Source organism: Maniola hyperantus, chromosome 5 (assembly GCF_902806685.2).
Source record: "Maniola hyperantus chromosome 5, iAphHyp1.2, whole genome shotgun sequence".
NCBI lineage: Eukaryota > Metazoa > Arthropoda > Insecta > Lepidoptera > Nymphalidae > Maniola > Maniola hyperantus.
In genome coordinates this window covers 9693613-9717993 of record NC_048540.1, presented here as the reverse complement: position 1 = coordinate 9717993, position 24381 = coordinate 9693613, and the positions used below count along the sequence as shown (strand labels likewise).

Here is a 24381-nt window from a genome sequence, read left to right as displayed (position 1 = left end):
TTCATTTATGATACCCCACTTGGTATATTAATCTTACTTTGAAAGTTGAAAATCCGAATTATTTGTTCACGAACCTATTGTAATTATTTTTTTGTGATGCACGATTCACGGTTTTCAGATTTCCCCCTTATGTGTGCAATAAAACCTCCCTACCGACCTGCCAAATTTCATGATTCTAGGTCAACGGTAAGTACCCTATAGTTGAAAATAGGTACTAATTATTATTTGTTCATGAACAACATTTTAATTTTTTTGTGATGTAAACACAAATTCAGTTTTTGGATTTTTCCCTTAACGTCTGCTATAAGACCTAACTACCTACCTACCTGCTTTTAATGATTCTAGTTCAACGGGAAGTAGTAAGCCACTAGGTTTCTTTACAGACACGACACGACAGTCAGACATACAACGAAGTGATCCTATAAAGGTTCCTTTTTCCTTTTGAGGTACGGAACCCCATTTTCTGTCTTGATCATTTTTGTTCTTATCATAAGGACAAAAAATGATCATTTATCACGTTCTAATAAGGGCTTAAATGTATTTCTCTCGCTTTAACAGTAAGTCACAATAGGGTTAATTCTACAGGGTATCAGTGGGTAAATACTTTCAAAGTGTAGTTTCTATTTTTAGGGCAATTAGCGCCACACACAGACGACAGTGGCTCAACTAGTTAAAATAAATAACAACCACTATAATAAATCTTTTTATTTTTAGTAGATCAAGATCTAAAACATAGTTGAAGCATCAACAACCAACAAATATTGTATGGGCATGTCAAATTTATGGATCAAATGGGATCAAGAATCTACAACCTATGGATAAAGCACTCCCAATCCTTACTTGAAGCAACTCCTTTATAACTATTCACTATCCCACTTCGACTGCCGAGCGAAAGCGAAGGGTCGGGATACAAATAGTCTTCAAGCGCAGATACACCGTTGTGGGCACGATGGGCATGCCCACAACCCTAATAAACAGTGGCGTAACAACTTAATTTAAATTTATCGTGTGTAATCGACTTAATTTAAGTTTTCTTTGCTTTGTTTTCGTTTACAATAGTAGGTATATCATTTAGATTCATAAATAGATTAAGCGTTCCCGTACCGCATATTTTATTAACTGCACACCAATGTTTATGGTAAGTTACATATTTTCAATTCCAATAATGTACTCTTTCCAAAGAAAATGGCGTTGTTTGTCAATCCGTGTGACGTCATATTTACGGTCATAACGCCTTGTAAATCTAAACACAATCGCGACTAGCGCTTTCGCGGGGAAATTTTTAAATTCAAAATTTAAATGCATTTTTGTTGCACTTATCGACCTAACAGAATTTTTGTGAAATTTTTGGTAGGTAGTTTATTATCACCTTAGGATCAAATCAAGATACATTGATATAATACGATAAGCAGGTACAGTATGGAATAATCTAGGTACGCGTCGTTACTCGTTTCCGACGCGCTTTGTCTGTACCAGCCTTTACAACTAAACATCAATTGGTATTTGACCATCTTGCATCACTTTTACGGCTTTAGCGAAAGCCAGCGCCTTTTGAGGCCCCTGAAAAGAATCCATCGGTTCTGATTCCGTTGGTATTCCGCGCAAACGCAACATTAAGTTCTTCATGAGTGCCTTTTCACATTTGAGAACTTCATCGTTCATCACATGTACTGGTCTACGGTCTACTATTATCCCATGTTTCTTAAGGCAGTGTCTATTGAAGTCGCGTTTGTAGCTGTAGGGCTGTGAACAAAGCTGAAACAATCAATTTCTTTTTAAAACAAGCAGAATACTGGCAGATGTCAAAATGTTTTAACATGGACCATAGTTTTTAGGGTTCCGTACCTCAAAAGGAAAAATGGAACCCTTATAGGATCACTTTGTTGTCTGTCTGTCTGTCAAGAAACCTACAGGGTACTTGCCGTTGACCTAGAATCATGAAATTTGGCAGGTAGGTAGATCTTATAGCTGACATTTGGGGAAAAATCTGAAAACCGTGCATTTAGTGTTAGATCACACAAAAAAAAATTAAATTGTGGTCATGAACTAATAATTAGTATTTTCAACTTTCGAAGTGAGTGACTATATCAAGTGGGATATCATATGAAAGGTCTTCTGTACATTCTAAAACAGATTTTTATTTATTTTTATGCATCATAGTTTTTGAATTATCGTGCAAAATGTCAAAAAAATACGAATGTAGTACGGAACCCTCATTGCGTGAGCCTTTCTCGCACTTGGCCGGTTTATTTCTTGTGATGTAACCACAAAAACACGGTTTTTAGATTTTTCCCCTCATGTCTGCTATAAGACCTAAGGTAGGCCTGCCAAATTTCATGATTCTAGGTCAACAGGAAGTACCCCATAGGTTTCTTGACAGACAGACAGACAACAAAGTGATCCTATAAGGGTTCCGCTTTTCCTTTTCAGGTACGGAACCCTAAAAATATAGTTTTATAAGAATTAGACATCTAAATATATAAAAGGAAAAGCTGACTGACTGATCTATCAACGCACAGCTCAAACTACTGGACGGATCGGGCTGAAAATTGGCATGCAGATAGCTATTATGACGTAGGCATTTGCTAAGAAAGGATTTTTGAAAATTAAACCTTTAAATGGGTTAAATGGGGGTTTGAAATTTATGTTTTCCACGCGGACGAAGTCGCGAGCATAAGTTTATATAAAACGAAAAGTTGACTGACTGACTGATCTATCAACGCACAGCTCAAACTACTGGACGGATCGGGCTGGTGATCCGTATGTAGACATCCTCTAAAAAAGGATTTCTGAAATTTCAATCCCTAAAAGGGGTAAAACAGGGGTTTGAAATTTGTGTGGTCCACGCGGACGAAGTCACAGGAATAAACTACCTAGTCTGTAATATGATATTATATCATACCTCGCATTTGTATGGACGCTCTCTAGTGTGGACTCTGTAGTGAGTTTTTAAAGCAGTGTTGCTGTAGAACGTCATGCTACACATGTCACATTGAATCGATTTGGCGCCTATACCGTGTGTCATCAAATGGCGCTTTAAAGCGCATTTCTGAAAAACATTCATAAAGTCAGAATTAGTCCCCTTCCCTGGATCAACCCATCGCCGGCTCACTACTGAGCACGGGTCTCCTCTCAGAATAAAAAGGTTTTGGCCATAATCTACCACGCTGGCCAAGTGCAGATTGAGCGAAGTCACACACCTATGAGAACATTTTTCTGAGAGGGAGGTTTAAAGCAATTGATATTTGATTGCTTAAATCAGAATAAGTTTAAGTTGATACATTTTCTTCTCTTTATTAGGAAAACAAACAGATTAACTATTATATTGTTTGATTAGCTTATTCTACTGGTTTATAGACTAAGGAATATACTGAGGACTATACACAAGCCTGGTTGAGGTAAGTTGAGCAATTCCTGGAATCCAAATTCTATTCTGGTGGGAGGATTCGGTGGTGGCTAGTTACCACCCTACTGGCAAAGCCATGGTGCTAAGCAATTTAACTTTCTTTACATCACATCACAGTTAAAGGCTAACTTGCCATTAATTAAAAAGCATTTCCATACCCGTTTGAATTCTTTTTTACATATTGTGCAGGCAAACTGGTTACTCATAGTATGTGTTGCCATGTGACTGAAAATGAAAATACACAATTCTTGACATTCATCATCATCACCATCGTAAAGTTATCGTTTTCCAATCAATACAGGAAGATTTTTTGGTTTCGCACAAAATTTTTTTGGTGGCTCTGTATCGTTAAAAGAACACATTTCCATCCATAATTGTGTACCTTTTTTTTAAATAATTTTTTTACCTTAAAATAAGCAAATCATGGTCATACTATTCGTAAACAAAGCACGCTAGCTGACTCTGACGTTTTCCCTTTAAAAAAGTACCAAGTTCGCCTCTTAGACGATATTAAAGCGCGCAGAGGTCAATGGCCGCCGCGCGCGTCATCGGTTGTGAGTGCGTGTATTTTAATCAACTGCTGAAGATAACGTTTGTAGGGTGACCCTAATCATCTGTTCAAAAGTGGATATCTTTGGTAAACGATAACTTTGGTATTCTTTAGTAAAATAAATAATAAAAAATACGTGTTAATTAAATTTCGTTTCTATACAACATAAAAAAATGTGCAAAACCAAAAAATCTTCCTGTATACATATTTAATAAAAACACGTGTGCGGCGGAGAATGAGACTGTTGAATGTAGAGTATCAGGAGTAGGATATTTGTAGGGTTTATTTTTTATGATACTGTGTATTTGTTACAAAGTTTAAAAAATATTTTTATCATCATCAACCGATAGACGTCCACTGGTGGACATAGGTCTCTTGTAGGGACTTCCACACCCCACACAAAAAATATTAAGAATACATAATTATTATTATTTACTAGCTGATGCCCGCGACTTTGTACGCGTGGATTTAGGTTTTTTACAAATCCCATGGGAACTCTTTCATTTTCCGGGATAAAAAGTAGCCTATGTCACTCTCCAGGTCTTAAACTATACCCATGCAAAAAATCACGTCTGTCCGTTGCTCCGTTGCGACGTGATTGAAGGACAAACCAACAAACCAATAAACTAACAGACAAACACTTTCGCATTTATAATAGGGGTAGTGATTTCATTTACATCCAATTGGAACGGCAGTGCCACTTACAATAACTAGATGATTATATTATACTCGTATGTATTAAATTAGTCATTACACAGACTCCAAGTTTTCAATTTCAACTAATGACACGGGAGGCTTGTGTTAACTAAAGTTTGGAATAATAGGAAACACTGTAAAATGTATTCTATTTTATTCTCTCACAAGCTAAATCCTATAGATGTGTGTTTATCTCTTTTTATTAGTGTCGATTTTTCGTTTCATCTAGTTTCAAATCACAACAGTACCTACTAAAAAAGATTTCACTTCAACATAATATTTGTACCTCATAATGGATCTTTTGCTAGAAAAAGTTCCAATACAGTGTTCACATTTATATGTTTCCTTTATTGTTGAATGCCACTTCATAATATGATACCGTAAATTTCCCATTGTGCGGAATAATTCTGAACAGTTCTGACATTTGAATTTTTTCTCCACTGAAAAATGACAATTAAAATTATGGTCCCATAAGCTAGGTTTCACCCATGCATACTGCATACATCACCAGTATTGAGGATTGCAACGCTAAAATCAATGACAAAGCCTATGCTTGATATACCCAGTACCCACATAATTAATTCACCATCAGCCAATCCTTTATACTCATCACAATTTATTGGGTGGACAGTTTGCCTGCAGCATCAGGATGGAGGAGTTGGAACCTAGAGTTCACATAATGGTATTTTGTCAGAACGAAATTGGGTGGACGAATCAGTTCTGTAGTAGGTACCCATTTGAAAAATCCAGGAACATGGTTATATTGTAATTTGTAATACAAGGGCGGAAAACAGGTTATTAAAATACCGGTTAAGTGTGAGTCGGACTCGCACCCGAAGAATTTGGTACCATCATAAAAGAAATAACACTTTTTAGTTTTTATTGTGATGTAACCACAAAGTCACGGTTTTCGGATTTTTTCCTTTGTGCCCTTAACATTGCTAATGTGCCTGGAATGTCATAATTATTATTACATCATAATTATGACATTCCAGTACAAAATGTATGAGCAGTCAGAATTTTTTCACATAATCTTTAACTAAATTGAAAGCTCTGAATCTAATACTATCTTTTTACGCAGGGAGCATTATGAAAGGCATAATAATATTTCAGGGTCTCGGGGAACCAGGGTATGTTCCAGTGTTTGTCATCTTGGTTCCCTTGGGGCTATGGTAGTCTATTTTTATTTGTTTTTTGAAAGAATATTTATTATATTAATTTAAACCTGTCATTTTAGTTCAGTATAGAGATTGTGTACGAGAGAATTAGCCATATGTCCATTGCATATTTCATATACCTGTGTGTATCAGAATGTGTGATTTTAAGTTTGTAGAAATTTTTCCACAGAAAGGGCATAATAACCTATCTTTTCTTTTAGGCTTGCAGTTGGTTTTTCTCTTTTTTACAACACACTTTACAATGGTTTTCAGCAGTCTTATATCCTTTAACATAGTAGGCTTAATGCGAATTATGTTTACATCTTTTGACGGTCCCATGGTTTTATCTAAAAAAACATTTGTTTTAGAAATATATGCCTATAAGCTTTTAGCCTAACTTAAAAAACAAAGAAACTTAGCTTGTTGAGTCATTAAATTAATCTAAAAGGAAAAGGTGACTGACTGATCTATCAACACACATCTTAACTACTTGACGGATCAGGCTGATAGGCATGCAGATAGCTGTAATGATGTAGACGTCCACTGAGAAAGGATTTTTGAAAATATCAAACCCTAAGGGGGTAAAATAGGGGTTTGAAATTTGTGTAATAAACGCGGACGAAGTCGCGGAAATAAGCTAGTTTTATATAAGTATTATTCCCAGAATAATATGTGGTGGATGAGTGATGTGATCACACTTGGCCAGTTTTTTCATACTCGACTATGAACTTTTAACACAGACCTTGATAAGAACATAAGTGAAGAAAACAAAACGCAACCATAAATACTTACTTGATGATTTGCTCTCTTTTGACACCTTTGATGTTTTTTTCTTTCTTTTGCAATTATATTCTTCATCCATACTTGAATCTTGTACATAATCATTTACCTAAAAATTTTAATCACAATTGTTACAAATTTGTCCTAGTTTGTATTTTGTTGGTTTGATATGATTCAATTGAGATGAAATTTTTGCAGTTCAAAAGCATAATATATATATATATATATATATATATATATATATATATATATATATATATATATATTATGCTTTTGAACTGCAAAAATTATATATATATATATATATATATATATAGAATACCAACTTTGATCAAAATTGGTGCAATACAATCTGAGATGCAGCTTTATTCAAACTTTACTCTAGAGTTTAATTCAGTTATGGATAAAGAAATAAGTCACATTAAATGTTATAGTTTTGTTGAATAGAATAGAATAAATCAAGGAGTCAATGCCCAAAAAGGCAGAAAAAAATGGTTTTTTATTACAGGATAGCCTTGCGCTTGACGACAATCATGCCTTAAGGAAACGAGGTCTAATTTTGCGATTGTGCCTTATAGAGGACTCTTATCTAGAAGATTTCATCAGTCTATTCACTCTTGCCTTGAAGGTACTTAAGTTATGCGAACAAGGAAACACGAACGCCTGAAGGGCATTCCAAACCTTAGCAATTTATATCAGAAACGTTGAACAAAAATGTTTTGTGCGAATAGATTGGATGTTGAGTAGATTGAATGTCGACCACATAAGGATGACAATGCTCACACTGCTGTTCTGTGATAGAATGATGTAGAATGAACAAGGATAGAGCTTACATGACTATCTTCTTCAAATCCTTCAGATTTTATTGTGTTGAGAAACTCTTCTATTGGCACTGTTATTCTCTCCTGTTTAATCAGCCTTTTAATCAATGTGTTATTATAATAAATCCAGTCATTTTCATTTTGAATGACTGTATGATACAAATGATTGTATTCTGATACAATATTTTCTGGCTCTATATGATTCAGTTGTGAGTCGAATTCCACTTTTATATCATCTATTGTGTTAAACTTAAAAACCTTTGACTGTTTACTTAGTTTTACATCAGATCTGAAAATAAACACTTATACATTATTTGAGGCAAAATATTATTTAAGAGAATTAGATAAATACTTAAGTTTAAACAAAGACTAGCTGATGACGCCTGTGAAATTGGCCTGTGAATTTAGGTTTTTAAAAATCCTATAGGAACTTTTCAATTCTGGGATAAAACTAGCCTATGTTAGTTTCTGAGACGCAATCTATCTCTGTACCAGTAAATGTTTCCCACAACTTCACTCAAATGGATTTCGGTTCAATAAAATCTGAGTCAAACTATTTATCTATAGAAAATTTCCTCAAAATCGAAACTACATAATTTGAATGCATATTTATAACTTTGAAATACCTTTCCAAGGAAAAAGAAAAATATCAAACCTTTCAATTAAAAGTTTAAATTCATAGAAATCTTTAAGTTTTCTACGACAGAGTAGGCATATCAATTCATTTTCATCTTTTACTATCTGGAACAGTAGCAAATTAATCATATTTAATATGTACATTATAATTTCATATTATAATTACTTAATTAATTTCAACATGTATTTTTTTAACTTTTTTTTATAATGAATTCAGGGAGACAGCATCAAGACCGGGAGCCACAGCAGTAATGGCTGAAAACGGAAGTGTATGTAGCAAGTATGCCTCTCTTATCAAGAGTTACATTTTTGTTCCCTTGGTCCTGGTCTTCTGATCTTGGGGCCATGGAGTCTTATTGCTAAAAACCGCAGTTAATAGCTTTATCTGATGAGAGAAGGGCTGGCTCATTTTGTGCAAAGGCCTGGCTGTCCAGTGAAAATGCAGCCAGCATTCTTGGCACTATTCCATGCTGGCATGATTTCTACAGTAATTAAATGAGGCTAGCTTTAAGTTTTATTGTAGCACTACCTTACGCTCGCGACTTCGTCCACATGGATTACACAAATTTCAAACCCCTATTTCACCTTTTGAATTTTCAAATATCCTTTCTTAGCGCATGCCTATGTCGTAATAGTAAATAGCTATCTGCATGCCAAATCTCAGCCCGATTCATCCAGTAGTTTGAGCTGTGCATTGATAGATCAGTCAGTCAGTCACCTTTTTCTTTTTTTTCTTTTATATATTTAGATTATGACTGTGCCTGCTGCTATCCTTGTCCAACATGGACCCGATGTCAGACAAACTTTGTCTTCTTATCTTCTGTTTGGGCATCCTCGTCCCCTAATGTCATCCCTTGGGTACCATATAGTTCTTAGCTCCATTTATTAGGGTTCCGTACCTCAAAAGGAAAAAAGGAACTCTTATAGGATCACTTTGTTGTCTGTCTATCAGGCAGGTAGGTAGGTCTTATAGCAAACTTAAAGAAAAAAAAACAAAAACTGAATTTGTTGTTACATCACAACAAAAAATGTTCGTAAACCACTTGTGAACAAATAATTAGAAATTAAACTTTCAAAATAAGATTGCTATTCCAAGTGGGGTATTATAAGTGCTTTACCTGTACATTCTAAAACAGATTTTTATTTATTTTTGTGCAAAAGTTTTTGATTTATCGTGCAAAATGTCGGAAAATACGACTAGGTAGTACGGAACCTTCGGTGCGCGAGTCTGACTCGCACTTGGAAAGTTTTTTGTTTCCAGCTACTATACTTTCGTAGTAGCCGCTATGGACACATTTTGTCAAATAGAAAACAATACCTACTTAACGGTGTTTATTTATTCATGTTGGGAGTCTATGTGCCATAAAATTCTTAGGAGTTTACTTCATGCTTGCCTAGAAGACGCCTATTTTTGTATAAATTTCCAGTGATTCGATTGGTAGATGCACAATGAAACTTTACCTTAATTCCAGTAATTAATGCTATCATTGAAGCATATGATAATCCCTGATCAGTCTCAAAAACTGAACATAAGTTTCTTTTGCTTTCAAAACATATCCTGCATATTTTATTGTTATCCATCATCAAATAGGTAGATCGAAAAGAAAGAGGACATGAATAACCACAATATGAATAACACAGTCACAGACCAATAACAGATGAATAAACAATAACATTTTTTAAATTAATATGTGTACCTACTGATTTGTCTGATAAGGATCACCACCGACCAGAGATAAAAAGGAAATAGCGTAGATAGAGTAATAAAGCTAGATAAAGGAACGTTTGCTTTCTCATTCACACTAAGAAGAGAGCACAGATAAAGTTACTAATGTAATGTGATAAACAGAGAGGCAGCTAATTGAGTAAAAAAACTAGATTAAAGTACTTTGTAAACGTGTATGAGATAGCGATAGCACGACGTAACGATGAATGCAAACGTGCCCGAACGAGAAGTCTGGAAGCGGACGGTGTCCTACTCGCACAGTTGCTAAATAGGGTAACCATATTTGCATAAAATATGATTTATAGGTCAAGATGATCTCTGCAGCCTCAGTATCCTCAATAACTCTGCCAACTGCTGACAAGAGTCGTTACATGTTCAAAGTATGCATTCATATTTCATACTATAAAAGTCTTAATAAAGCTACACGTCTTCTAAATCCTTTATCTTCAAACACTGCGCTTAATTCATCCCAGGCTTGCTTAGTTGTGTTTGCATTTCGAATATAATATTGCACACATATGTGCTTCACAGCTAAACTAAAATACGAGCAAGAGCACGTAAATCTCTAGATGGGTCAATGGACTCCGTACCTTCAATACATGATCATAAGTCATGTATGATCAAGATGTGGCACTTGTTGAATTTCCAGATGTTGTAGTTACTAATGCCTTCCAATTTCTCGAACGTAGGTACATTGTGCTGATGCCGATTAATTAACGCTCCAAAAGCCAATGTTCAATCTTCACGACGTACTTACACGTGGCAGATCGCTGACGCAAAACAAACTTTAGATACGCCGCGTCGCACACCCTCGTAGTCGTGACCAGTTGACGTATACCTTTCCAATTCCAGTGTGGTCAAGCCCCACAAGTTTTAGCCTTGGAAAAACAGTGATAGAAATCTGCTGCTGCCTGTAGCATTTTTGCCCTTTATATTTCTTAAATTTACATTTTTTTGGAGTCTGTTGTGTAAAACCCAAAATCATGGCTACTCTTGCGTGCGAGTGGGACACCGTTGTATACAGATTTGTGGCTCTCGCTCGGCACGTTTTCTCCAGTTGATTATGTCATAGGAAAATAACTTTTATCGCAATGGAATAGAGTCTATTTTTCTTTCGGTGATATCCTTAAGTATTAAATCCGGTTTTAGTATAGATTCGTGGTCACCATAGGGCTACTTCTAATAGTCCTTGTTCTGAGCTTTGAATAATGTTCTCAGTTCTGTGATGTGATCACGGATCAGCAGATCAGTAGTTCCTTGGATGAATAATATCTTTGGTCATGGACCATAAACACCAGTCACCAAGTGATTATATACTCTTTGCCCTGATATATATAAATATATATATACTCTTTGGATGTTATTGGTCTGTGCTCTTTGGTCTGTGGAAGTTGAAGTGGACCAAGGCCTTAAAGGACTGTTATCCAGGGCCGTAAAATAAATTAAAAAAAAAAAAAAGAAGTGGACCATAGGCCTTAAAGGACTGTTATCCAGGGCCGTAAAATAAATAAAAAAAAAAAAAGAAGTGGACCATAGATAATCTCCTGGAGTAAATGTATTCTATGGTCTCATCACTTTTTATTTTTCGAGTTTTAAAGTGGATTTGTATTTGTTTTCTTTTTGAAGAAAATTTGTTGAACAATGGATGATTTGTATGATAATCTGGAGAATTATTACGATGAGAAAATCATAGATGAGGTAAGTAATATGTAACAGTTTTATTTAGTACAACCTAACTACATAATACAATTGGTACCTAGTTTTAGCGCCAATAATGTTTTTTTTGCTATTCACTACAACTAATAATTAATTATTATTAATTTGTGGGTTAAATATCCTAATATAAGATTGTTTCTTACAAATTAAGTATTAATAATAATCCGCATACTTCTTGTATTATTACGTTTTCTTTACCAAGTTAAACCCATGTCTTTTACAGCTGAAAAATGAAAATAAAGAGCTTAAGACCAAACTTGAAGAATATTCTAGTGCTATGACCCGTTTGCAGATGGTTAGTAATATTCCTTCTTAATTATTAAGGCATTTAATACTAATACCTGAGGCACATTTTCCAAAGAAAATTTTCATTTACATGATATATATTTACATAATAAGACGTATACCATGTTGATGAATTTATACTAAAAACGGTGATGGTGAAGTGTGTGTCAAAACATGGTAAGGGAGGGTTCCATAGTCATGCTTATAATATCTATCATCTTACTGTAAACCAAAAAAAGACCAGAAGCAATGTTGTTTTCTTGTGAAATATTTCTGTCATTACTGTTGTTTTTTGAAGAATCAGAGAATTGTCTGCATTAACTTGGATAGCTATAGCCATAGATATATATAAGTATTGTATAGGTATAATAGGTTTCACAATAGTCCTAATAATTTTGTCTATTACCTAATACTACATGATAACATTTAAATGCATTCATACATACCTAAACTGCATGAAATATATATATTTGCGTATAGTAGTATAGTATAAGTTTAGATGTTGGGATGTTAGACTTTCAACTAAAACTGCTATGGTAGAATTTTTCAAAAACTAAAATCCACGCTATCAAAGTCACATCATCTAGCAGTATTGTAATTATTAGAATCAAAATATAATATGTCTTACTTGTAGAGCAACTCACTGCATCAGGTATTTTGTTAAAGTGTCATTAAAGTAACCACAATGTTATTGAAATCATTTATATACAGAATAGATGTGCATTGATATTGTAGAATATTTTACAGGATTTTGATAAGTTACACTCTGAGTACAAAAAATTGGAGATGAATTATTCATCATTATTAAAAACAGCTCGCGCTGAAATTGAAAGAAAAGCTGATATGATTAAGTCTCTTAACACAGAGTAAGTTATTGTTTTTTATCTATCTATACTCATAATAAAACTAATTGGATGATTTCTATATGTAAAACTAGCGACCCGCCCTGGCTTTGCACGGGCAGCTTATTACAATTTTCAAGATCACTAATTTTTTGAAATAAAATATACCCTGTCTCTCAAGAATAATGTAGCTTTCTACTGGTGAGAGAAATTTTCAAAATCGGTTAAGTAGTTCCAGAGATTACCCCCCTACAAACAAACTTACAAACTTTACCTCTTTATAATATTAGTATAGATTTTAAAATTTTAAGCAGAGGAAGAATTATTTTATATAGAGCACAAAACTGTATTTCCTTAATTTTTGTATGTCTGCATGCTTCATGTTGAAAGTTGTAACTACTGAATGGATTTAAATGTTTCTTAGCATACTTATAGCTAATTCCCAGGTCAATAATATATAGTATAGTTTATGTAGTGAAAAACAATAGGGTTCATTTGGGATAGGAAATAATAATGTTATTCCATAAGTCTCATGTAAAAGTAAAGATCTGATCAATACTTTAGGAGCTGGAGGACTAAACTCTTAATAGGTAACAGCAACTTGATGGAAGAAGAAATTTCCTGGACAAATTAGAGTATTTAACAGCTTTTTGGCTATTGATTTGTGGAAGTTTAGGATATGGACATTGGATACTGCAGGAGTTAAGGAGCTATGGAATGCTCAAAATATTTTGTAATAAACTAAGCTTTGAGATGTAGCTTTATATTTCTTTTTGTGTTTTAGGAAGGACCTGTTAATAATAAAAACACTACAAACTACAGGTAAAAACATCTCGAACACTAGAAGGTTCAATAAGAATAATACTCAGCAATTAAAGAAAAGTTATGAAATTGAAACTAAATGTACTGCCAAACCACAGCCAGAACCTCCATCAGGTAACCAAAAGGAAGAAAAGAGGCCTAAAAATGACAGGTATAATTTTGTTGTTAATAATATACCGGCGCTGATTCTGTTGTCTTTCTCTATACTTAATTTAGAGTATCTGACTCTTTTTCTTTTTATATTGCTAAAAAAGGACAGAACATGAATTTTACATTTGAATTCAAAATTTTAGTGCACACCACAAATTTAAACAAGAGGCTCGCGATTGGCAGCATAAGTCACGAGGTTTGACGACTAAATTAAATTTGAAACTGTTTGTCCTTTTCAAATATATTAGTAAGAAGAGAAGATGCGAATACTCTAAAATTTAGGTATGCTAAGAATCAGTACCATTGTTCATAGGTACTTAAATATTATTCAAGGCAATGTTGGTAAAGTAATTATTTTAAGAGAAGTCTTCAACGGAGGACAGCTCTGTGCGTCACATGTCACCCCTCCCGCACTGCTACTACCACAGGAGCCTACTCAGTTATGTGCTATACCTGTAATTATACAAGGTTACTTTTTGTCCACTGAAGTAACTGAGGGGTGGTTCAGAATCTATAGTATCAAGTGAAATGGTATAATAATATAATATTTATTTATTTGAATAACTCAGTACAGTAATCAACTCTCGGGAATCCTTGACCCCTAAACTAGGAAATCCCGTGTCTTAGGGGCCAGTGCCTTCCCAATATATGTATGTGACACAACTGTTGTGATCATGGTTATGCACTCTTTTGGACAAGGAAAACTTAAATGTGTTTTTTAGAATTAACTCAACCCGTACTCAATCAGAAGACACTACGTCAAGTGTGGAAACATAAACCTAACTTAGTGATGATGAAGAATTAAGGGACACTAACAATAAAATTATCAAACAAAATTCCATAAAGGTGTTCCTATGGAAAGTGGAGAAGCAAAAATTACAAATAGAAGGAAATCAATGCCTTTTTGTAGGTGAGTTTTGCAATTTTATAAAGCAGTTTTTTTGTATTTTATTATTATTCTAGCTCATGCCCGCGACTTGGTCCGTGTGGACTACACAAATTTCAAACCCCTGTTTTACTCCTTTAGGGATTAAATTTTCAAAAACTCTTTCTTATCGGATGTCTACTACATCGTAATAGTTATCTGCATGGCTTTCAGCCCGAATCCGTCCAGTAGTTGAGCTGTGCGTTGATAGCATCAGTCAGTCAATCAGCTTTTCCTTTTAAATATTGCACATTATAATAAGCTACTATTACAATGACCCTTTTTTAGCAATATAGAACCAATATTTAGTTCAGATGATGATTATGAGGCACTCAATTTAAAGAACACAAGGAGATCACCATTAAGAGAAGATACGAGGCATTATGATAAATATAGAAGTAGAGACAACTTTTCAAGTAAGGACAGATTTTATACCAGTAAAACAAATAGATTACTGACCTTGGTAAATTACCAAATGACCGGCATGAATCTAGTTCAAAATATACCAGGCGTTAGTGCAGAAAAGTATCGTTCTCTAAATATACAAAGAGAGAATTCAGAAACCCGTAAATCAAGAGTGATTATACAAATAGCAGACAAGAGTACAAGGAGTCCCCCCTACGGATAAGTATAACGCTCTAAAAGTCGAGATAGAAGGGCTTTCGAAAGAGAAAATTGCTATGATAAGCAGGAGACATTACCTCATACTTACAATAACTCTGCAGTAAAACATAAAATTAGGAAATGAGCTAGAGGAGCCAAGTAGTAAACGCCACAAAACTGATCAAAATAAAAGTACTTACTAAAAGAAAACATTCGCATAATGACAAGGAAACAGAACATGGTTTGAGAGCAGTTTTACGAAACAAGATTTTAATGAACCTACCTCTGCCAATCGCCTCTGATTATGTTAATATTTGATGAGTGCAGTACCTCAACCGATTGTTAAGGTACTATATAATATATATGTTTTGTTTTTGTAAAAGTTCATATCTAAAAGTTATTAATAATTCTACATTATAGCTCATAATATTATGTACCTATGTTTAAAATGATTTTCTTTACAGAAATAAAACACACAGCTGTAAATCCCCTTGAAGACCCTAGAGTTGCAAGTAATAAATATGTCATAAAGAACAATAAAGGGATAACAGTTTTGTCAACTGTTGTTAGTGAAGATTTTGATATAAAACCTGTTAATGTTTCTTCATGGGAAATATCAAACAAAGAAAAATTTATGATACCTCCAACATTTCCCACAAGAAGATTGTCTGAAGACACTGATAACGATTTTGTAAATGAAATCTACTTGAATATTGATAAACCTTTATTAAATGACTCGTTGGAATCTGGTGAAATTCAGATCTTAAATGATGATGTAGCTTATTATACAAAAGAAAATGATAGGGATAAAAGGCATGAAAATAAAAAGGTTAATAAAGACCATAGCAAAACTTTAAATAGCTTGGAAGTTCTAGATTCTAATAAGATAAACCCATCTATTAACAAAAACGAAATACCAAATACAAAAAAACCTGATAAAATAACTACAACGATAAAACACGAGGATTTTAATTTGTCAACGAAACAAAAATTCGCCAGTAACTTGTGTAATGAAATTAAAAAGCAAGAAATAGAAAAACACGATAAAGTTATTACTCTCAATACTGAAAATGTAATTATTGATGAACAATACAAGAACTGTGAAGTGTCAAAAAGGAACACAGTACTACCTGAAAACACGCTAACAGGTGTAAACTGTACTCTTGCAGACGATTTAGAATTGAGCGACGAAGCAAATGAAAGTCGGGACATACAAAATGATGTTAAGAAATCTAAAAAAATCTTGCATAAAGATAAACCGTCCGTAGTTTCCCTAGATGATAAACAAAAAGGTGACATGCCTTTGGTTGAAGACGAGAATAGGGAATCAAAAGAAAAAAACAAATCTCTGAATTTAAAAAAAGTTACAAAAGATTCCTCTCGGGATAGTGGTAAAAATCGCAAAACTAAAAAGAAAACAGAAGTTAAAGATGCAAATTGTACTGAAGCAAAAGAACAAAACAAAAAATTACAAACATTCACTAAACTTAAGACTAACCCAGCGATTTCGATACAAACAAAACATAAGTTTAGCGACTTATTTGGCGACAGCAGTAGTTTAATAACGCCCGATGATTTAGGAATTTCCACTCCTGATATTAAGCTTCCGTTGGCTGCCAAGTATGCCTCTATATTTGATAATACTCAGGATGCTGTTGATTTAAGTGTTGAAGATATCAACAGAGTACAATCTAATGCGTGTGAAGTAAGTGCTTTTCCGACTATTCGAGAAGACCAATCGAATGACAAAACATGTATAGAAAAAGCGAAAAATGATGATGAAAAGCTTCTAGTCTCCAAAGATTTGGATAAAAATGCAACTACAAATAATTCGCTTGAAAATAATTTATATCAAAAGGATAGAAAAAGTGGTGATTCAGAAATAGTTAAGACTGTCATCATATCCACTGGAGTACAACCAAAATACACTTCCGAAAGTAATTTATTGCAGGGTAGCCAAAAATGTGGCATTGAAAATGCAGACAAAACAATAAATAATGATGAAGCAAACATGAAAACATGTGTGCTCAACACTATAAACGCGTTAGCCACCTCTACACCTCAGAAAACTGAGCACGTATATATTATCTACAGTTATACCAGATCCTGGATCAAATGATGCTAGTAAGATAAATGAAAATATCAATTTGTCATCTAATGTAAGTAATGCTTCAAATCCAGGTGAGATTTTAAACGAAGCAGACGTTCCAGATGTTAGGCTTTTCGTTAAAAGACGAAGGAAAATAATTAAAAAGCCTTCTTAAGTTGTTAAATTTGTTGGTCTGGATTAATTTATTTGTATGTTTTATAGTGCAATATGAATTTAGGAAACCATCTAAGAGTCTAGGCAAGGAAACAGGTCCATGTTTATTTTACTGTACATAGCTACTACTTATTTTTATTGTATTTTAAACTTTAACACATATGTTACCTGTCATAACTATTGGTACAAAAAACCCTTTCCTTACCAAATAGTCTGACCGGTAAAACGTCATGATTCTGTCAACGGGTTGTACCTAGGGGAAGTCAAATACTAGATATCAAATGATCCCTAAATAACTAGTCGAAAAGGGCCCAATATTAAGGTTCCGCACCCGAAAGTGTGCAAACGGGAACCCTATTACTAACGCTCCGCTGTCCATCCGACTGTTTGTTAGCAGGCTGTATCTCGTGAACCGTAATAGGTAGAGAGTTGAAATTTTTACAGAATGTGTATTTCTATTGCCGCTATAACAATAAATAAAAATATTTCAAAATGGACGATTAACGAATGAAATATAAACTACGAAACAGGTAGTTTTAGAGCTTGTGCTTGTGTATTAATTGGGATGTTAGCTACCTATTAGAAAAAAACGGCAATTGCACTCATTCAGGGTGGTAATTAGCCACGGCCGTAGCGTAGCACCTGACCAGATCAGAGCAGAGACATGCTCTGCTCTGGTGGTAGGCTAGGCATGTGTGCTCGTCCATGAAAATATCTTCGAATATGCTTAAAAATAATATTTGATAACTCAAGTGTTTGTGATGGGTTTTGACTTTGGAGTAACAAACCCGCATTTTATTTGAACACAGATGAATTTGATATGATAGCATTTGACTTCCCCTCAACTGGATATTGTACCAAAACGTCACGTGTATTTTAATTTTTAAAATAGCCTGCGCAGACGATTGACTTGTCCGCAGAGGACCAAAGTCCTTCATCTTTTATTACGGTGTTTCGTATTAGTCAATCCTGTAGCAGTTCTTAGTCATCCATATTAGTCCTTCGCGGACAATAGTTCCTCGTCTGGGCATGCCGATAAGGTTATTAAACTGTGAATAAAAAGGTTAAATTACTCCCATAACAGTCTTTATTTTCCTTACAAAATACGTTCTTATTTACTATATTTACATAACTTTGTAACATAATCGGTAATCACAATAACAGCTTCTGAAAAAGGTATTTTAGTTTTAATATTATACATTCAAATTATTTACAAGGTTTGGATTAATTATTTTCAAGATAACTACCTACTAAGTAATGAATTCGAGATGAGACATTTATTACGGATATTTTGCGCCCATAAATTTTCTCTAAAATAATGTTCTGTAGAAGACTGAATTAGTGTAAAAAATAATATTTTTAAATGAACTAATAACGTTAATTATCTCAAAATATTGTGACAATTATGTAACACTATTAATCATATAAAAATAAATAGCAGAATTAGCGTAAAAATGTGATTTAAAAGTTTATATTCATTAAAGTTTGTATAGAGACATAATTAACTAAGTATATAAAATATTTTTTCGTAATCTTATCATGATTCATATTATTTTATTTATTCACAAGGTAATATAAAATTATGCCAGTTTTATATGTGAGCTTTATTGCACTTATAGAGAGAGAACTAGCGCGTGCCAGACCTTCGTTATTTTATTAAAACTGATAGTTTCCTCAACACAAGGAGGAACGATCAGCGACTATGAAGTTTGGATCATGGTGGCTTTGGGAGATAACAGGTAATACAGGTGTAAAAAATCTTACGTAACCCTTAAGGGCGCCTGGCAGAGGGTCACACGCATGACGTGATGTGTAATACTACTCCGAAGAAGTATAAAAAAATTAGACTTTTTACTCACGACGTGGTAAAAATCTTACACCTTTGTTAAGTTTCCTCCCAAAGCCACCATGATCCAAACTTCATAGTCGCTGATCGTTCCCCCTGTTTTGGGGACAACACGTAGGGAAACTTTTAGCTTTTATACTGGCACGCGCTGGCTCTTAGTCCATGACTGGCTGGCGCTTATCATGACTCATAATTAATAATATTTTATTTATTCACAAGGTAATATAAAATTACAAAATATGCCACTGATTTATATGTGAACTGTATTGCACTTATCATGATTCATAATAAATACTATTTTATTTATTTACAAGGTAATATAAAATTATGTCACTGATTATTATGTTAGCTGTATTGCACACCAACTCTTAATGTAAAAATTAACTTGACAGTAAAGCAGATGTCCCACTGCCGCCGTAGGGAGCGATTAGCTATCGACTTTTTTCTCGCTAAAGAAACATACAATCGATCGAACCTAGTATGATTCCGTGTCAATAAAAGAGAGAAATATATTATTAACTAGCTGCCCCGGCGAACTTCGTGCCGCCTAACAGTCGATTCTTTTTCAAGAAGTTTTTTTAAATTTATCTCTCCGTAAGAACCATCCTCGTACTTCAAGGAATATTATAAAAAAAAGAATTAGCGAAATCGGCTCAGCTGTTCTAGAGATTTGCGATCAGCAACACATTTAGCGATTCATTTTTATATATAGAGATAATCATAATGAAGTCCCAGGGTGCTAGAATGCCGACCTCGTACCGGCAAGCGCAGCGTAGGAAGACCCCCGACTAAGTGGACATACGGCACCAAACTTCGAGTTTCAGAGAGCTGCTGGATTCAGAGCGCGCAAGACAGTGGCGTTTGGAAGTCCCTACAAAAGACCTATTTCGTCTAAGACGTCTATTGGTTGATGATGATATTACTAGTTGATCGCTGACTGCGTACACTGCCGGCGAGAACTCTACTAATTCTCGCAGCGACAAGAGCTATCAAAGAAAAACTCGCTCAGCGAAGTTTTGCGGTGGAAACACTCGCGCAGTTTGCGCAGGGATTAACGAATCTTGCTCATAGCCCAGCTACAAAACTATACCAACTACGCACTCGCTTCTCGTTGCCCGCGAACTTTTTTTAGTTTTTAGCTAAACTCGTTTCTCGCTTATCGTCGGCGGTCGGACAACTGCCTAGATCATAACTTTATTATTACTGTAATATCAATGTTTGACATTGATCAAATGCGCAGTTAAGTTTGATAAAAAATACCGTAATATACAGAACTGTGGAAAATATCCAGTAGCAGATATAAATAAATGACAAGATATGCCCAGGCGAACAAAACTTTTCACGGTTTTGGTACCAAATAAATCAGCGCCACCTCTTAGATACTAATGAACGACCCGTTTGAAATCCAGACGTCACTGAGGTTGCATTGGTGCTAAATAAACATTTTAGGACTAATGAGTCGGTGCCATTTTGCTTGTTCAATGGCCCTGTCCTTACGAAGTTATATATAAGTCAATGTTTGTAGAACACTGCGTTTGATAAAGTTACACATTCATAACACAATCACTGAATTGTCACAAGACAGCGCAATAGCACGACCGCTAAGAAGTATATACACCAGGGACATAAAGACTTATTTCTTATTATAAAAGAGTTTATCGACAAACCCCTTCTTTCATAATATGAAAGAAGGGGTTTGTCGATAAACTCGTGTCACAATTTTTCGAACGATTTAGTTTACGAATCTCGAAAACTGATTTATTTGGGTGACAAAACAATAGCGCAGCAGCTGTCGCCAATAACACAAAATGCGCAGAGCTCTTCTTTCATAACTATTTTTATTTTGTAAGATTTCAGAGGAAAATTGAAATCTCTAATTTAGATTTTGTTTTCAAAAACTCGTACTAGAGATAGGGGTACTCGCTATAATCGTCTATGTGAGGTGGAGAAGCTACTCAGTATATTATTGGCCATGGGCACGTCGTCGGCGGCGGCGGGCGCGGGCGGCGGCGCGGCGGAGGGCGCGGTGGGCGCGCGGCGCGGCAGCTTGGCCACGAGCGCGGGCGCGTCGGGCTCGGGCGCGGTGTGCTGGTAGCACACGGCCGACGCGTGCCCCGACCGCACCGACGTAAGGGGCGTGCCGCTCTTCCAACAGTTTGTGGACGGGTCGTAGATTTCCACTATGTCTAGGAAAGCGGTGCCGTCGTAACCACCTGTAGTGTAAACATAACGTCTTTTTTATTTTTAACGATGGAATATATAATACATGTAAAAATTGATCAATTTTTACAAATATGCGTTAGGGGGTTGTTATATATGGGCAAGTGGCGACAACCTAGTGGTTAAGCCATAATATAAGCTCCTATTCAGGGGGGGTCGGAGTTTCTCTTCCGGGCACGTACCTCTAACTTCAACTAAGTTACGAGTGTTTTGCTTCACTTTTTAGTGGTGAAGGAAAACATCTTGAGGAAACTTGCATGCCTGAGACTTCCTTATAATGTTGTCGAAAGTGTGTAGTCTATCAATCCACACTTGGCCAGCGTGGTGGCCTAAAGTTGATAAAGAACTGTCGCTGGTACATTTCCACTCACCCATGGCGTAGAGCTTGTTGTCGAGCACGGCCAGCGAGAGCGCGGAGCGCGCGGCGCGCACGGGCGCCACCTCCTCCCACGTGTCGCGCTCCGTGTCGTAGCGCTCCACGGATGCGAGCTGCGCCGCGCCGTCGTACCCGCCCACCACGTAGATGTACTGGTTCAGCGCTGCCACGCCTGCATACAAGATATTACGAGTTTAGTTTCATAAAGTTTTCTGGTCTTAAGTAAATAATAATTTTAATTTAACTGTAGTTAATTTTGAAGAATGCTTTTATTACGTTATAAAAAAACCATTCAAATCGGTTTGTCCAATAAAATTTATGCTTGAATGTCGAGACAAATATATTGGTCGAATCGAAACCTCTTCCTCTACATACCGGCGCCGCTCCTCGCGTAGTGCATGGGCGCGACCTCGGTCCAGCAGTTGTTCTCGGGGTGGTAGCACTCGACGGAGGCGGAGCGGCGCGCGCCGTCGAAGCCGCCCGCGGCATACAGCAGGCGGTTGACCACGGCCACGCCCACACCCAGCCGCGCGCGCCCCATCGAAGCCACGTACGTCCACGCGTCCTTCTCGGGGTCATAGCTGCGGAAACAAGTTGAGCTTAAGTTCACCACTTTGTAATTTTTCATTACTCATTTTCCAAGGGGCTGCAAGAAATTTCTATTAAACATATCAAGAACCTATCCTAACCTGTTTTTCTATGTAATGCAAACAAGCACGTACCAGTAAGGTAATCCTTTTATATACACAAATAATCACATAAAAAGCAAAAAATATATGGTATAGAATATCTGTCCCGGCTTTACTCACGTGTTTAGTCGACGTTATCCCTAGTAATGGAAATAACTCACGATAGTTTAAACGCTTAAATATATGGTATTGTGGACATAGTGGTACCAATTGGTTAAAAAATATAAAATGAGTATGGACCTCGCATTGCTGTGTGCGTGAATTGCTGATATTTATGTCATTATGAGGTGGGGGAGGCCCAGTGGCGTGCACAGTGTTTGAAGCCAGCTGGGTAGGCATTAGTTAGGTAGGAATCTGTTTACTGACAGGTCATAATGAAAAATATGTATTGAGCTATTACAACTGGGGTAAGCAGTGCATTTATGCCTCTATAACCTGCACGCCACTGGGGAGGCCTATGCCCAAGGGCGACTTCTACCGTAAATAGTTAATCTGATAATAATAATTTTTAAAATACTTTGACGAACATTGATATAATATTATTTAATGAAATTATAAGAAACTAGCTTATGCCCGCGACTTCGTACGCGTGGACTTAGGTTTTTAAAATTCCTGTGGGAACTCTTTAATTTTCCGGGATAAAAAATCCTATGTCCTTCCCCGGATTGCAAGCTACCTCTGTAGTAGTCTGTACCAAATTTCGTCAAAATCGGTTGAAAGGTTGAGCCGTGAAAAGCTAGCAGACAGACAGACACACTTTCGCATTTATAATATTAGTATGGACTAACGACCCGCCCTGGCTTCGCATGAGTAGCTTATTACAATATTCGTAGGAATCACTATTTAATAAAAAATAGCCTACTACCTACTGGTGAAAGAATTTTTAAAATCGGTTCAGTAGTTCCAGAGATTACCCCCTACGAACAAACTTACAAACTACCTCTTCATAATATTAGTTTAGATAGGTAAATGTGGCAATCATCAATCAATCACATGTTGCATACTAACCATTCTACAGTTTTGTGATATTCCGATCCCGCAGACCCGCCCACCGCATAGAGCAGACCATCCATTACCGCCACTCCGACCTGACACATCGAACAAGTTCAAATTAATAAAAATTGTACAAGCAGCATGAATTTGCAGCTTGAACAAGCTACGCTCGTGTTTGTATGAAGTTATAATGTAGCATCAATACGCAGTTGCATGCGCATGCTGTAGCAAAGTTGGCCAGGTTTGAATCAAATGTCCAGTTTGGAGTTACAGTACGCGGCCGAAAGTAATGTACATCGGCCTTAAGAATGACATTTCGGCTTAGTAGAGCATATTCTCTGTCACTCATACCTATATGACGTTTTATCGGTCTCAACGACAGGGACAACGCTCTACAAATTTGCTGTCTCCATCTTAAGGTCGATGTACATTACTTTTGGCCGCGTAGTCTACATGTGTGGTGGGAGATAGTGCAACCTTAACGGGAATTTATTTCTGTCGCACCTAGGCTCCAATATCGCTTCAATCTCATTAATGCCGATTTTTACATATATTTCCGCAAATAGTTTTACTGTTTCACTAGCCTTACTAGTGCTCCTGAAGCTCTTTACAATGACACTCAAATCAACGTGCAATCTATCGCGTTATGACGCTACACAAATTTCCAATTTTATACAAACATTCGCTACAGTCCCAAGTCACAAGCAAAACAAACACTGCACAAAGTTATCTCTATATATAAAAATGAATCGCAAAATGTGTTGCTGATTGCAAATCTCGAGAACAGCTGAACCGATTTCGCTAATTCTTTTTTCGTAAAATTCCTTGAAGTACGGGGATGGTTCTTACGGAGAGAAAAATTAAAAAAAAATCCTGAAA

General features: G+C 35.8%; 2 protein-coding genes and 1 pseudogene across 6 annotated transcripts in view; 1 reads left to right on the top strand and 2 right to left on the bottom strand.

The window, feature by feature from the left end:
• Nucleotides 1-690: 690 nt before the first annotated feature.
• Nucleotides 691-9745, bottom strand: LOC117982430 (zinc finger protein Paris-like). 2 transcript variants are annotated; one of them, XM_034968789.2, is made up of 9 exons: nt 9508-9740; nt 8066-8151; nt 7423-7699; nt 6602-6698; nt 5950-6156; nt 4939-5092; nt 3565-3631; nt 2903-3049; nt 691-1755 (listed from the first exon to the last, which is right to left on the bottom strand). In XM_034968789.2, exons 1-9 carry the CDS (start codon nt 9628-9630, stop codon nt 1486-1488), a joined length of 1428 nt encoding a protein of 475 aa, XP_034824680.1. In that variant the 5' UTR covers nt 9631-9740; the 3' UTR covers nt 691-1485. The 2 variants fall into 2 exon arrangements, with proteins under 2 accessions (XP_034824680.1, XP_069354651.1); XM_069498550.1 differs by lacking the exon at nt 5950-6156 and having other exon boundaries at nt 9508-9745.
• A 1590-nt stretch (nt 9746-11335) lies between these two features.
• LOC117982565 (putative autophagy-related protein 11) lies at nt 11336-18468 on the top strand (annotated as a pseudogene).
• Nucleotides 18469-19577: 1109 nt separating this feature from the next.
• Keap1 (kelch like ECH associated protein 1) overlaps nt 19578-24381 on the bottom strand; it is a 31811-nt gene continuing 27007 nt past the window's right edge. For 3 of the 4 annotated variants that reach the window (XM_069498481.1, XM_069498480.1, XM_069498482.1), the window contains 4 exons: nt 23518-23597; nt 22196-22401; nt 21816-21992; nt 20911-21437 (listed from right to left, as the gene is read on the bottom strand). In XM_069498481.1, the coding sequence (XP_069354582.1) occupies nt 21148-21437; nt 21816-21992; nt 22196-22401; nt 23518-23597 (753 nt within the window). In that variant the 3' untranslated portion in view covers nt 20911-21147. Of the gene's footprint in view, nt 21438-21815; nt 21993-22195; nt 22402-23517; nt 23598-24381 lie in introns of all 4 variants that reach the window. The other variant, XM_069498483.1, reaches the window with a different exon arrangement.